This window comes from Marmota monax, unplaced genomic scaffold (genome assembly GCF_021218885.2).
Source record: "Marmota monax isolate L192 unplaced genomic scaffold, Marmota_monax_Labrador192_F-V1.1 WCK01_AAM20220418_F8-fsc00071, whole genome shotgun sequence".
Lineage (NCBI taxonomy): Eukaryota > Metazoa > Chordata > Mammalia > Rodentia > Sciuridae > Marmota > Marmota monax.
Genome location: NW_026695217.1, coordinates 2,369,855 through 2,381,749, shown reverse-complemented (window position 1 = coordinate 2,381,749; position 11,895 = coordinate 2,369,855). Strand labels below are relative to the sequence as shown.

The 11,895-nt window shown below is 39.9% G+C and overlaps 1 protein-coding gene across 2 annotated transcripts in view; it reads right to left on the bottom strand.

The window, feature by feature from the left end:
* Positions 1-6,703: 6,703 nt before the first annotated feature.
* Positions 6,704-11,895, bottom strand: part of Larp4b (La ribonucleoprotein 4B) — a 92,779-nt gene continuing 87,587 nt past the window's right edge. For both annotated transcript variants that reach the window (XM_046432016.2, XM_046432015.2), the window contains one exon: positions 6,704-10,489. In XM_046432016.2, coding sequence (XP_046287972.1) covers positions 10,202-10,489 — 288 coding nt within the window. In that variant the 3' untranslated portion in view covers positions 6,704-10,201. The remainder of the gene's footprint in view (positions 10,490-11,895) is intronic.

Here is an 11,895-nt window from a genome sequence, read left to right as displayed (position 1 = left end):
TGAGGGCACTTAGGCTTTACTGAGTGAGCTGAGTGCCTCTGGGTGGTTTTAATGGGGGTGACAGGCGGGGATGTCTAAGGCCATGACAGTGGAGAAAAGACTGAGAAGAAACATGATAGTAAACAGGGAGAGCACTGAAAAATGATTTGTCTTGAAGCAGTGTCGTTGACGGCTAGCGAAGATACAGTGAAGGACAAGCCTGAGGCTAGCGACTCAAGCTGTGATGGAGATGCACAGTGCTGCAGCAGACTTCTGGTTGTAGACATGGGAGACATAGGCTGCCGGTGGACATTGTGTAGACTGGGATTGACAGGTGAGGCCACTGGCTAACATGCTTACTGCTGTCACTGCAGGGCCTAACCAGTGTTCGGAGCACAGCAGGTTACAGATGGACACAAGACACCTGAGCAATACCAGGGAGGCTCCAAATGCAGGGAGGAGAGGACACCTGCCTGACCAGGTCTGTGGAGTTCTGTCAAAAGCAAGTAAACAACTTTGAGACAGGAATGTGGCAAAGGGTACCTGCCAATCTCAGGGTAAGTATCATTTTGAAAGTAGGCCAGGTGTGGTGACACCTGCTTGTAGTCTCAGCTACTTGGAAGGCCAGCCTGGGCAACTCAGGAAGACTCTTTCAAAATAAAAAAGGGCTGGGGATGTAGCTTGGTAAGGCCTTGAGTTCCATTGCCAGTAATAATTTTAGAAAAGCAGAAATACAGAGTTAGGGAGTATCCCAAGCTAAGGAGATGGCAGGCCTGAGGTCTGAGAAGGAGCAAGTCTGCTGTGTTTGAGGAAGAGGAATCGGGCATGAGTGGTCGGCACAGGCAAGAGACTGCTCATGTTGGAGACTCAGAGACTATGCTAGATGGTTGAACTTTATACCATAGGGACGGCTGGAGGATTTGAAGCAAGGGCTCGTACCACTAGAGGGGCTTCCAAGAAATGGCTGTGCTGAATATGGGTGTCAGGAACCACATGTAATGATATAATGGAGGCAGAGCTGCCAGGACTCATGGGGACAGAGAATATGGGAACTCAAGATGGTTTGCGTTTTGGCCTGAGTGATTAGCAGAAGTACCAGTTGAGATGGGTCACATCAGGTAAGCAGTTAGACCCACAAACCTGAAATTAAGGGCAGATCAGGGATGGAGGTTACTAAAGTGTCCAGAGTGGACACGTGGGCTGCTCCTTCTTTCTTAACAGTCCTGATTTTTCTCAGGGACCCACCTCTTTATGTTGCATATGCCTCAGGGGGGATGCATGGGTTCCCAGAGGCCCAAGGGAACCCTAACTGGTCTGAAAGCCAGTGTCCCTTGACAGTGATGGGCCCCAATTGTGGGCTAGAAGATGTGAAATTATTGACAACTTTTCCTTATTCCTAAAAGTCACCCAGAAACTTCTTCCCCGCTAAAATTATGTTGGCCTATAATACTTCAAACTGCCAGAGCACCTGTGCTGCCTGCCCGAGGAGGACACTGTCCTGAAGCTGGTAGAGCAGGAACATGGAAAGATGGCAGGCTCGACTCTGCTGACCCCCTCTTTTCCTGTAATAACTTCTGGTTGAAAATTCAGAATCAGTCCAAAAAGGCAAGAAATTGCCCAAGAAAGCAAGAAAAAGATAAGAAGCAGAGAGCAAATGAAGAATAAACAGTAAAATGGCAAATACAGCTCTAACATATCAACAATAAATGGTTAAAATAAAAATTATGAGGTAAAAAACACCAAGGAGAGAAATTAAAGACACAAGAAAGAAGATGGAAAGACTTTCGGTGTTTAAGGATAGGCAGAATTAGTATCACTAAACCCCACAATAGGCAAAACAGTTCTAAGTTAACATGCTGGAGGTATCACAATACCTGACTAGGTATGGAAATACCATAATGAGCCAGCTGTACCACTCTTCAGTATTTATACTCAAGAATCAAAGTCATCATACAATAGTGATACATACACGCCCACATTTATAGCAACAAAATTCCACAATAGCCACATTATGGAACCAGTCATCAATGGATGAATGGATTAAAGAAAACGTGGTATACATACAAAATGGAGCTTTATTCAACCATAAAGAAAAATGAAATTATGTCATTTGTAGGAAAACAGATGAAACTTGAGAACATTATGTTAAGCAAACTAAGCTAAACTCAGGTCAAGGGTTGTTTTCTCTTGTATGTGGATAGTAGAGAGGAAAAAAGCAAATGGTAGGCAAGATGGATCTCTTGGAAATTAAAAGCAGATCAGTAGAACAGAAGGAAAGGAGGAAAAGGGGAAATACAAGGGAATGATACTGGCCACGCTGTTTTATTGTGTATGTAGAAATATGTACCAACAAATCTCACCATTGTGTACAATTATAATGCACCAATAAAAATATGAGGAAAAAAACCTCAAAATATGATGTAGGTAGATTGAAAAGGATAGGTAACAGCATATCATACAAACATTAATGAAGAACAAAAAACAGAAATGGGTGTATTAATTTAAAACAAAGTAAAACTTCAGAGCAAACACAATTCCTTTAGTCTAATTCTTTTATGGTTTCTATTTCATTGTCGCTCTTCATGTAGTATTTTCCTAATTTCATTTAGTTATCTATTTGCGTTTCATTTTAGCCTACTTAGTTTACAATTCCTTTAGTCTAGGAGTGAGGTTACTTAATATATGAAGCAAAATGCATCGAGTTAAAACAAGAAATAGCAAAACACAGAAATGTCATATCTATTATTTTAGTTGGGAATTCAACAATACTCCCACTTTCAGGAATGAACAGAATGACTAGATAGAAAGTCAGTGAGGAGACATATATTAAACCACAAGGGGGCAAGTGACATAGAACATTCACCAAGGTAACCAGATCCAGAGTCATAAACCTGAAAACATTAAGGAGAACTAAAAGCATTGTGTTCTCTGGCCATACATAAGAAATCAGTAACAGAAATAAAACAGGAAAACCTCCCAAATACTTGGAAGTTAAACAACAGACTTCTTAATAATTCAAAGGAAACTTATGAGAATATACAAGACTAGGGTGCAGTTGGGAGGGAAATTTAGATCCTAAAATGCTTAGAAAATAAGTTCTTGAACCAATAATCTAAGTTCTTTTTTCAAGAAACAAGGAAAGGAAAAGCAAGATGAACCCAAAGCAGCAGAACAAAGGGAGAAAAGGGATTAGCAGCTTCCAGTGGTACTGATCCAACTTGGGAGTCAGGCCTGGGGTTTTGGTGGGGACTGCTTGCTTTTCCTCCAATGACTCCACTGCTCAAGAGCCAAGGCCCTCTCATGCTCTGCTTCTTGGCCACTAATTCTCAACAGATGCTACTGTGCTGGATGATGACCCTAACAAGGCTCAGGTATTCAGCAGCATCCTAAGTCTCCTATTTATGAAGAAGTGAGCCAGGAGAAAGATGTAACTTAGCTTCACAAATGTTAGGGTCATGATGAATTCAGAACTCATAGTGTGATTTCCTGTGCTATTGGGAAAAATTGGTCACAGAGCAGGAGGGTGCTCTGGTGATCTACATCAGCTGCTGCTAAGCCAGTCATCAAGCTCTGAACTTTTCTATTACTCCTAAGAAACTGCCTTCCAATCCATTATACTGGAGTCATTTTCTTTGTCCCAGAGTACTGTTCCTATACTTGGGGTACACATGTGGAATAGGTTTGAGGACAGCCAGCCAGTAGCCTAACTGTATGCTCTCCTCAACAGTCTTGGAAATAAGGATTGCCAGTGTGTAGGACTCAATAGATAAATTTAAACAGCTCATATTCCTACTTGGAGGAGAGAGAAGAGGAACAGAAAAGGGCAGCAGACAGGAGGCAAAGAGGGTGCAGCAAAGAGAATGGATAGAGAAGGAAGAGGGAGGAATTTAAGGATGTGTGCTTAAGGTCCCCTCGAAAGCTCTGCCACATTCCCTCTGCTGGTTACCGGCTTCTCTCTATAGTTCACAATGCAATTTCCTACACTAAGACATGGTAAACCCAATCCTTCTCTGCCAGGACACATGGTAGGTCACAGAGAAATTATGAATTAGGTGACTTATTGGTACAGGTCAGTACCAAGTCAGTGTGAAGACACTTTGTTGGTGGCTGTGACCATGGAGGCCCTAGGCAGATCTAGCTAATTCTTCATTCCTCAGACTCTCGAAACATGTCCAATCTTAGAAGTCATCTGGGAGCCTTACAGAAATTTCTAGGTCTGAAATCTCAGTTCAGTAGGCCTGGGAGAGAGCCAGATTTTTTTTTTTTTTTTTTTTTTTTAAATAAGCATTCTGGGTCATGCATAAGGGCATGGATTGGGGTAGTTAGGAAGTACCAATGTGGCCCAAGGTCAAGCCACTCTGAGTTGACTAATTTTGTTTGTAAATATCCCATGTTTTGTAAAAAGAAACTCTCCTGCATTGGACCTAAACATTTATATGTTAATTCAGTACACGTTTAATGAACTAAGTTTTTTACCTATGCAAGGAAACCCTGGTATTCAACTAAACTGAGTATCTGGGGGCCCATGCCCATGCAAAGGGGGAACTGGTTCCGTGGGCTGCATCTGTCTGCAGGAGGCTCTCTGTTCAGTCCTGGACCCTGTGGTCATTCTTCCTCTACTGCTGATAGCCTTTTTTCACTTAATTCAATATACTCTGTTAAAAACAAAACAAAACAAAAAAAACAACTTGACCTTTTTAGGGTCAAGCAGAGCATTCTCTCCTGTGACTCATTCATCATTCCTTTGCTCAAACAGCAGGAGTACTCAAGTGATCTGAACCTGACCACCGGCTGTGCAAGAATGGGGCTCAGCCTATCCAGCTGAGTGCTACTTTTGAGCATGGGCTCTGGTGTGCCTCCCACCAGCTTCTGAGAGCACAAGCTCTTTAACCACTGGGAACTGAATGGAGTGGTCTCTGTTACATCATCTGGATACTCCTGCTGTCCCCTTCCGTCTTGCCCATGGCTCTAAGGTAAACCAGGAATACAGTGCATTCAGGAAAAAACACACATACATTTTACTCTAAGCAGACCAACAGTTTACTTGGATCAGAAATGGCTTGTACCCAGTCAAGAAATACATGGCAATGTGCTAGTGGTACTCCTCCAATTATCAGTTTTATCCAACAATTTAGAGAAATACAGAATTTCAACATTAAGATGAGGATATATACCAAGGAATGGCTGCATTCAAGTTCACAGTTCTTTTTTGAGGAAAAAAGGATGCTAACATTTAAGGTTTAGTTGTTGCACAACTTCCACAACCATGAAAAGAACACTCTTGAGTTCTCCTGCTTGCCCAGACCAAACGAAGCCCCAGCCGAGCCACCAGACCAAGTGTAGTAGTCAACCTACAGAGGTACGATTATCATTTTAAGCCACTGAGTTTTGGGGTAGTTTGTTACATGGCAATAGCAAATCACAACCTCAGCCTATTTGTTCCTAAATTTCCAAGGCCAGTGCTGTGCAACAAGAACATATAATTAATTAAACACTGCACTTAACAAATAGTTATTGAGCATATACTGTACTACAGACTGCCCTAAAAACAGGAGATGTGATGTTGATTCAGATGGAAACGATTCTTGTCTTCATGGAGCACATTTTGTTTCAACTGTGATGAATTCTGTTAAAAAAACTCTTAGTAACACAGAATGATGGGTGAATTAAACACTATGGTGTCAGTCCAAAGAGAGAAAAGATAAAGATAAAGATCCAGGCATATGTGGGTAGTTACTCTGAAGTAACAAAAGTGGCATTACAAATCTGTGGAGAAATAATTAATGAATGATACTGGAAAAAGAAACTTTCCATTTAACAAAAACTAAAACTGGATTCCTACCTCAGACTACACAGACACACAGGAAATCAAAATTCCAGCTGGATTAAAGACAAAAGTATGGAAAATATTACCTTTGTGACTTCTTAAACGAGACCAAGACTCTCAAACCACAAAGGAGATTGATAAGTTTTACTACATAATAATTAAAAACTATAAAAATAATACTACTCTAAATAAAGTTAAGACAACTGGTACACTGACAAAATATTTTATATATATATATATGTACATGTAAAACAATGGATTCATAGACAAAACAGATAATCATTATTTCAATAAAAAAAGATAACCTGGTAGAAAAATGGGGAAAAGATATGAAAAGGCAACTTGCAGCAGAGAAAAACCAGTCAGTTAACAACTTAATCAGACCAAGGTCTAGTAGGTTTGTTTCACCCACCTCAGCCTCAGATGCATGTTGGCACCAGTATTTATGGCAGGAGTCCATAAGTTTGTTTTCTGAGACCACTCACTTGTGATCTGGAGACCACACCGACTCAAAAGCAATTCCAAATAACTCTGGGGACTTGTTAGGAGAGGCGTCGTCATTTTAACAAAAAAGAAATAGGAAATCCTTACCCAGGAATATTTACTTTTTGTGGTAAACCTTGGGCTCAATAATAGCCTCTTCATGAACACTTGATTTTAATGCTCATTCTGCACACTTTTAATACATGAGAGGGAAACCCGAATGCTGTGGATCAACTCACACGTTGGGCAGCCTTTACAACTCAAACTAAGTTTGGGCACCTGTGTATTTCTCATACACACTGATGGGAACAGACCAAAAAAAACCAAAAACCAAACAAAACAAAAAAATCATTAAAAAAAAAAAAAAAAAGCATTCTTGAAGAAAGTTTTAATTAAAAAAATCAAAAGAAAAACTGAACAGTGCCTAAATCTTTATTTTTCATAACCTACATTTTTTTTCCAAATTAGACAGTTTTACACTGAATGACACAAAAGGAAACTTAAATTACCAATAGTTTACATGTAAGCTTGATTCCAGTCTTAATGAAAAGAAGTAGAACAAAAAGTAAACCCTCAAGAAAGCTTCCACATTACACTTCTGTGACTTGGCAGCTGTTAGTACTCCTTGAATCTTCGATTGTCTGCTGCTTTCCATGTTAACAGGCTACAAAGCACACAAAACCCACGAGTATAGCTCACTGAAGGGGACACAAAGACAGGTATGCACCATCAGTCACCTGTTGTGATACATCGAACCAGTTTTTAAATGTAAACTGCAAAAATCCTAATACAGCAACATAAGACATTTTTTGCCACCCACTAGTGGCAACCAGTGATGCAATGACAGGAGGGACTGATCAGAGACATCATGACACCAATTCTTAGAGAGCGACCACTCAAAATTCATGTCTGGTGACACGGGCCAGATTCTTACTCCTATATTTCCAAATGATAAGTATCACACAATTTTACAAGTTAAAATGTCATTTGTGACTGCAGTATTTGATTCTATAACTCAAGATACTGCCGAGAAAGGAAGGAGTAAATAAAAAGTATGAAAACCACATATCATTAGCTGTATGTGACACAGCAACAGTCTGCATGCGCCCTCACAGCTTCCTATAGTGATAACTCCCATTTTCTATCTGAATGGAAAATCTTAAGGTATTATCAGAAAGGTCGTTTTGTTTTTTGTCTTGTTTTGTTTTGACATGTAGCGATTTGGCATATCACCTTTGCTTAATTAAACAGAGTGCTATAAAAGTGACATCTGAACATAATTTCAGCTCTTGATGCCAGACGGTCACTGGCTAAGCAGAAATCAACAGTGCACTGACCTACTCTAAATGGCAGAAGAACCCACCAGAACAGCACCCTCACTGTCATGACTACCTACGCCAACACGTGCCCACCTGCTCTCCTGTGTGCAGCTGCTGACCTTTATACTTTCAGCTCATAAAACAAACTGAGAAACTATATAGCTGGCTACCTACACACATGGCGCTGCAATGCTTGCGCCTTGGGGAAAGGACTTCCCATTATTAAAAACCAGGATTCACCTTGTGGGTGTTGTGTCTTGGGGATGAGGTGGCTATCAATTCCCTGGCCCTCCTCCAGCAAATATGTGACATGAAGGACCCTAGGTCTCAGAGCTCGCCTTTCCAGCTTTTATAGTATCTGTTAGCTTGGGTTTAAGAAATCAATCACTTCTGACTTTTTTTCCTTCTTGGTCAGTGATCTGACAACTATAAAGAAATTAATTCCCATGTTCCTTTAATGGGTATTTGAAGCCTATTAGCATTGTGTTTATTTCTATATATTTGAATAATGACAACTGCTCTGAAAAGAAACGGTCAAATACATCAGGCATGTTTTTTTCTGGCAGGATTAACACTTAGCAGTGTATTTTTTAATTAGATTTTTTTTTTCCTTTCACTTGAATATCCTGCTAGTTTCTGCTTTCTATATTAATCTTCAAAACCCTTTCACATTAGATATGATTAGCATGTACTTACATCCTTTTTAAGAATATGAAAACATCTGAAGGCTTTTAATAAGACTTTCCACTTCCCTTTTGCAGCAAAGAGGCAGAATCAGTTCAACACACCAATAAGAGGGGGGGGGGAAAAACCTCAACAAATTAAAATAATGTTCAAACCACAACATTTAGTTTATCTACATCCAGCTCAACAGCAACATTTATAATATATCAATAATTTTTATCAGATTTTTCTCTGTAGGGTACCTTTTTAATATGTTCTGATTATTTACAACTGTACAAGCAAAGCACACTCCCAAGTGCACATATTTAATACAGTATCGACTATTTGCATTTACAGGATTTTTCAACAATCTGAAAAAAGATCAACTGTTGAAGATCTTTAAGGTATATTACAAAAACTACCACTAGTTCTTGTACTACAGTATGCTTACTCAGCAAAGCTAACGACAAGAGATCCACACCGGTAACTGAGTAACTCTGATCCACTCCTGCCAACCCAGGGGCCGGTCTCCATGAGCTCTAAGCTGTCTTATACAAAAGTTAAGGCAAAGTCATTTTCAAGTTTAAATAAAATTCAAGTCTTTAAATATTGGATGGAAATAATTTTTTTTTTTTTTTAAAAAAAACCCTCAGTCTTGTTAAATAACATTTTGTGGAATAAACTGTATGGTTACATTTAGCAGGAAATATTTTAATGTCTGCGGCTTAGAATACTTAAAGAAAAATTTTAGGCATTTTAAAACAAAATAATTTATATTTAACTTTATTATAAACTTGCTAACTTTAGTGCATCCTTGTTCATCAGAAGTGCAACACTTCTAGAAGTGAATCAATGAGACCCTCATCTTGGAGGTAAAAAGAGCAGGAATTTCTGTCCTCCACCAGCCGAAGAGGGGGGAAAACCACAAACACCATTCTTTCACGGTTACATACTTTTAAATCCATGTGCCGATGCAGAGGTACAGGAAGACATCCACATGGAGCTGACTAAAGATGTGGACTCTTCAATGAGAGTGCTTAGGGGGACATGGACAGAAATGTGCACAGAGCAGGCACAAGGCCAGGAGCCAGGCAGCCAGCTCACAGGGATCAAAACAACATCATGGTACAACTTGTGGTAATGTGTCAGTGGGCAACAAAGTTTATATTTTCATTTAGGTTCTATTCACAATGTGCTTTGAATTTATTTTACATAATAGCCACTTGAAACTGGAGTGAGAAGCTGGTTACTTGCTTGCAATACTTCAAAATTCTAAGGTGTCAAATCTTTCTAGGGTGCTCTCTGCAGGTTCATTCTGCCCACTAGATCAAAAAAAGGACTTTTTTTTTTTTTTTAAATCAAAAAGCTAGAATCACCTGTTAATGGTCTAGATGAAAACACAGCTCCATGCCAGTATGTTGGCGCCCTGACACTGACAGCCCCTTCCTCTGTGAGGCGGGGGCTGCCTCTGTCAGCGCTATCAGCCCTCATCCATCTGCTGGGACACTAAAGATATGCACTTGCAGACCAGTTATTTAAAAAAAAAAAAAACCCCACAAAGTAGCATAGTTCCCTTAATTTAGAAAAACTCACTATATATAGCTTACGTTCAGAGCCACGTGGAGGCATAATAAAAAATATCAATTTGTTAGGATAAATGCATTTTTCTATCCTGAAAAAAATCAGACTTATGCATCACCTCCAGTTAAGCACCAACCTAAAATAAGGTTTATATTAATTAAATCCTGAAAAATAGATTTTTTTCAAGAGTGGGAGAATCCGACTCACAGAAGAAAAATAACTTGCAGGCATCCCATGGGCCTCACAGACACTGCAAACTCCTAACCAGCGACTCATTCTTGTACTGAGTGGGAAGAGTTTTGTTTGTGGTTAATACAGCTCTTTGCGACCCCTCCCAGGCATACAGTTTTCACTGAGGAGACTTCGGGGGAGTGTTCTGTTCTCTGTTGAGACGCTTCCCGACAGCTGGGGGTGAGGGTCGGCGCCCCGGCTGCCTCCTCTGGTCTTTGGGGGCTCCAGGAGTGGACTTGGGGGCAGAAGGCTCCCTGTATCTCTCCATGGGCTCAGTGAGCTTCTTTTCCTCCTTCCCACAACCAACAGTGTTTGGCTTTTGTTCTTTTGGGGGTTGTAATGGGGAGGAAGGAGGCTCTTTACTCGTTCTCTGACAAATCTCTGCATAACTGGGTTTTCGCAATTCCTGGAAACAGACAAGTGTGAAATTACATATACAAAATGACATTTCCAAGGATGACATGGGAAATCAAGTGAAAGTAAAAAGAAAGTTTCAATTGTAAGTAAATTTTCATCTTTACAGGTACTTTTACTTTTATAAAATGGGTAAAATTAGAAAAGGTATAGCAATGATGTGTGAACCCAATGTGCCCAAAGTCTGTCCACTGTGCAGCCTTTAAGAGTTCCTGGGCAATGTGGAAGCCTAAGAAGAGGCCTAAGGGGGAAAAATGATGCTTTAAGAAAAAGACACTAACACTACTTTCTTCAGCACATAGAGGCAGGCTTTCCAAGGTGCTCACAAGGGGGAGCCCAGCTGTCATACAGCAGCCCTCGCAACTTTTTTAAAATTTTAAACACATTTCAAATTAGAGGGCAGGAAATATAAGCTTAAGAACAACGAAGATAAAAGCAAAAACTTTGAAAAGTGTAATAGGGTTTTAAGGCATGCGGAATCATGATGGCTGAGCAAAAAAGATAATTAATATATGCTACCTACCCAAAACTGTGCTAATTATTTTACCCTATTAAAAACATTCAACCTAGTGGGCTAAAGGGCTTAACTCCTAACCTCCAAATCTAAACAGCTCACCCAAGCCCAAACTGAGAATGACTAAAGTCAGGGTAAGAGAGGCTATTCTCACAAAAAATAAATCTACCAGACAGGAAGGAAGAGCAATTGGAATCCAGAATGAAGATCTGCTAGTCACATAGGGTAAGAGCTCATCCATTTTTTTCTTTCTAGTTACTCTGCCACCCCCCTTTTTTGGTACTAGAACCCAGGGGAGCTTTACCACTGAGCTACATCCACAGTCCTTTTAATTTTTAGGACACCAAGTTGCTTGGCTTGGCCTTGAACTTGCAATTCTTCTGCTTCAGGTACACAAGTAGCTGGAATTACAGGTGTATGCAGGTGTATTCCAGGTAAACCTGGAATATTCTTCTGTTTTTTATCACAGTGTAAATGCTAAACTGATCAAAATTTCTATGGAAGAACAGGAGTTGGGGAGTATTGTTACTACTCAAGAAACCTCTATCAATCCACACTGAAATGGAAGGACTCTAAGGTGTCATGAAGAGAAGTGACCAGGGTAGTAAGTGGAGAACTGTTAGTCAATATTCAGGGTATTTTGTACAGAAAATAATACACACAGATACACATAAAAAATGCATCACATTAGATTGGATTAAAGTGAGCTGACGGCTATGGCTGTGGCTCAGTGGCAGAGCACTTGCCTAGCACTGGGTTCAATCCTTAGCACCACATAGAAAAATAAACAAATGAAATAAAGGCAGGCTCTACATTTACAACTATAAATTAAAAAAAAAAAAGTGCCTACATTACAAACGAAAATTTAAAATTAAAAAACAATA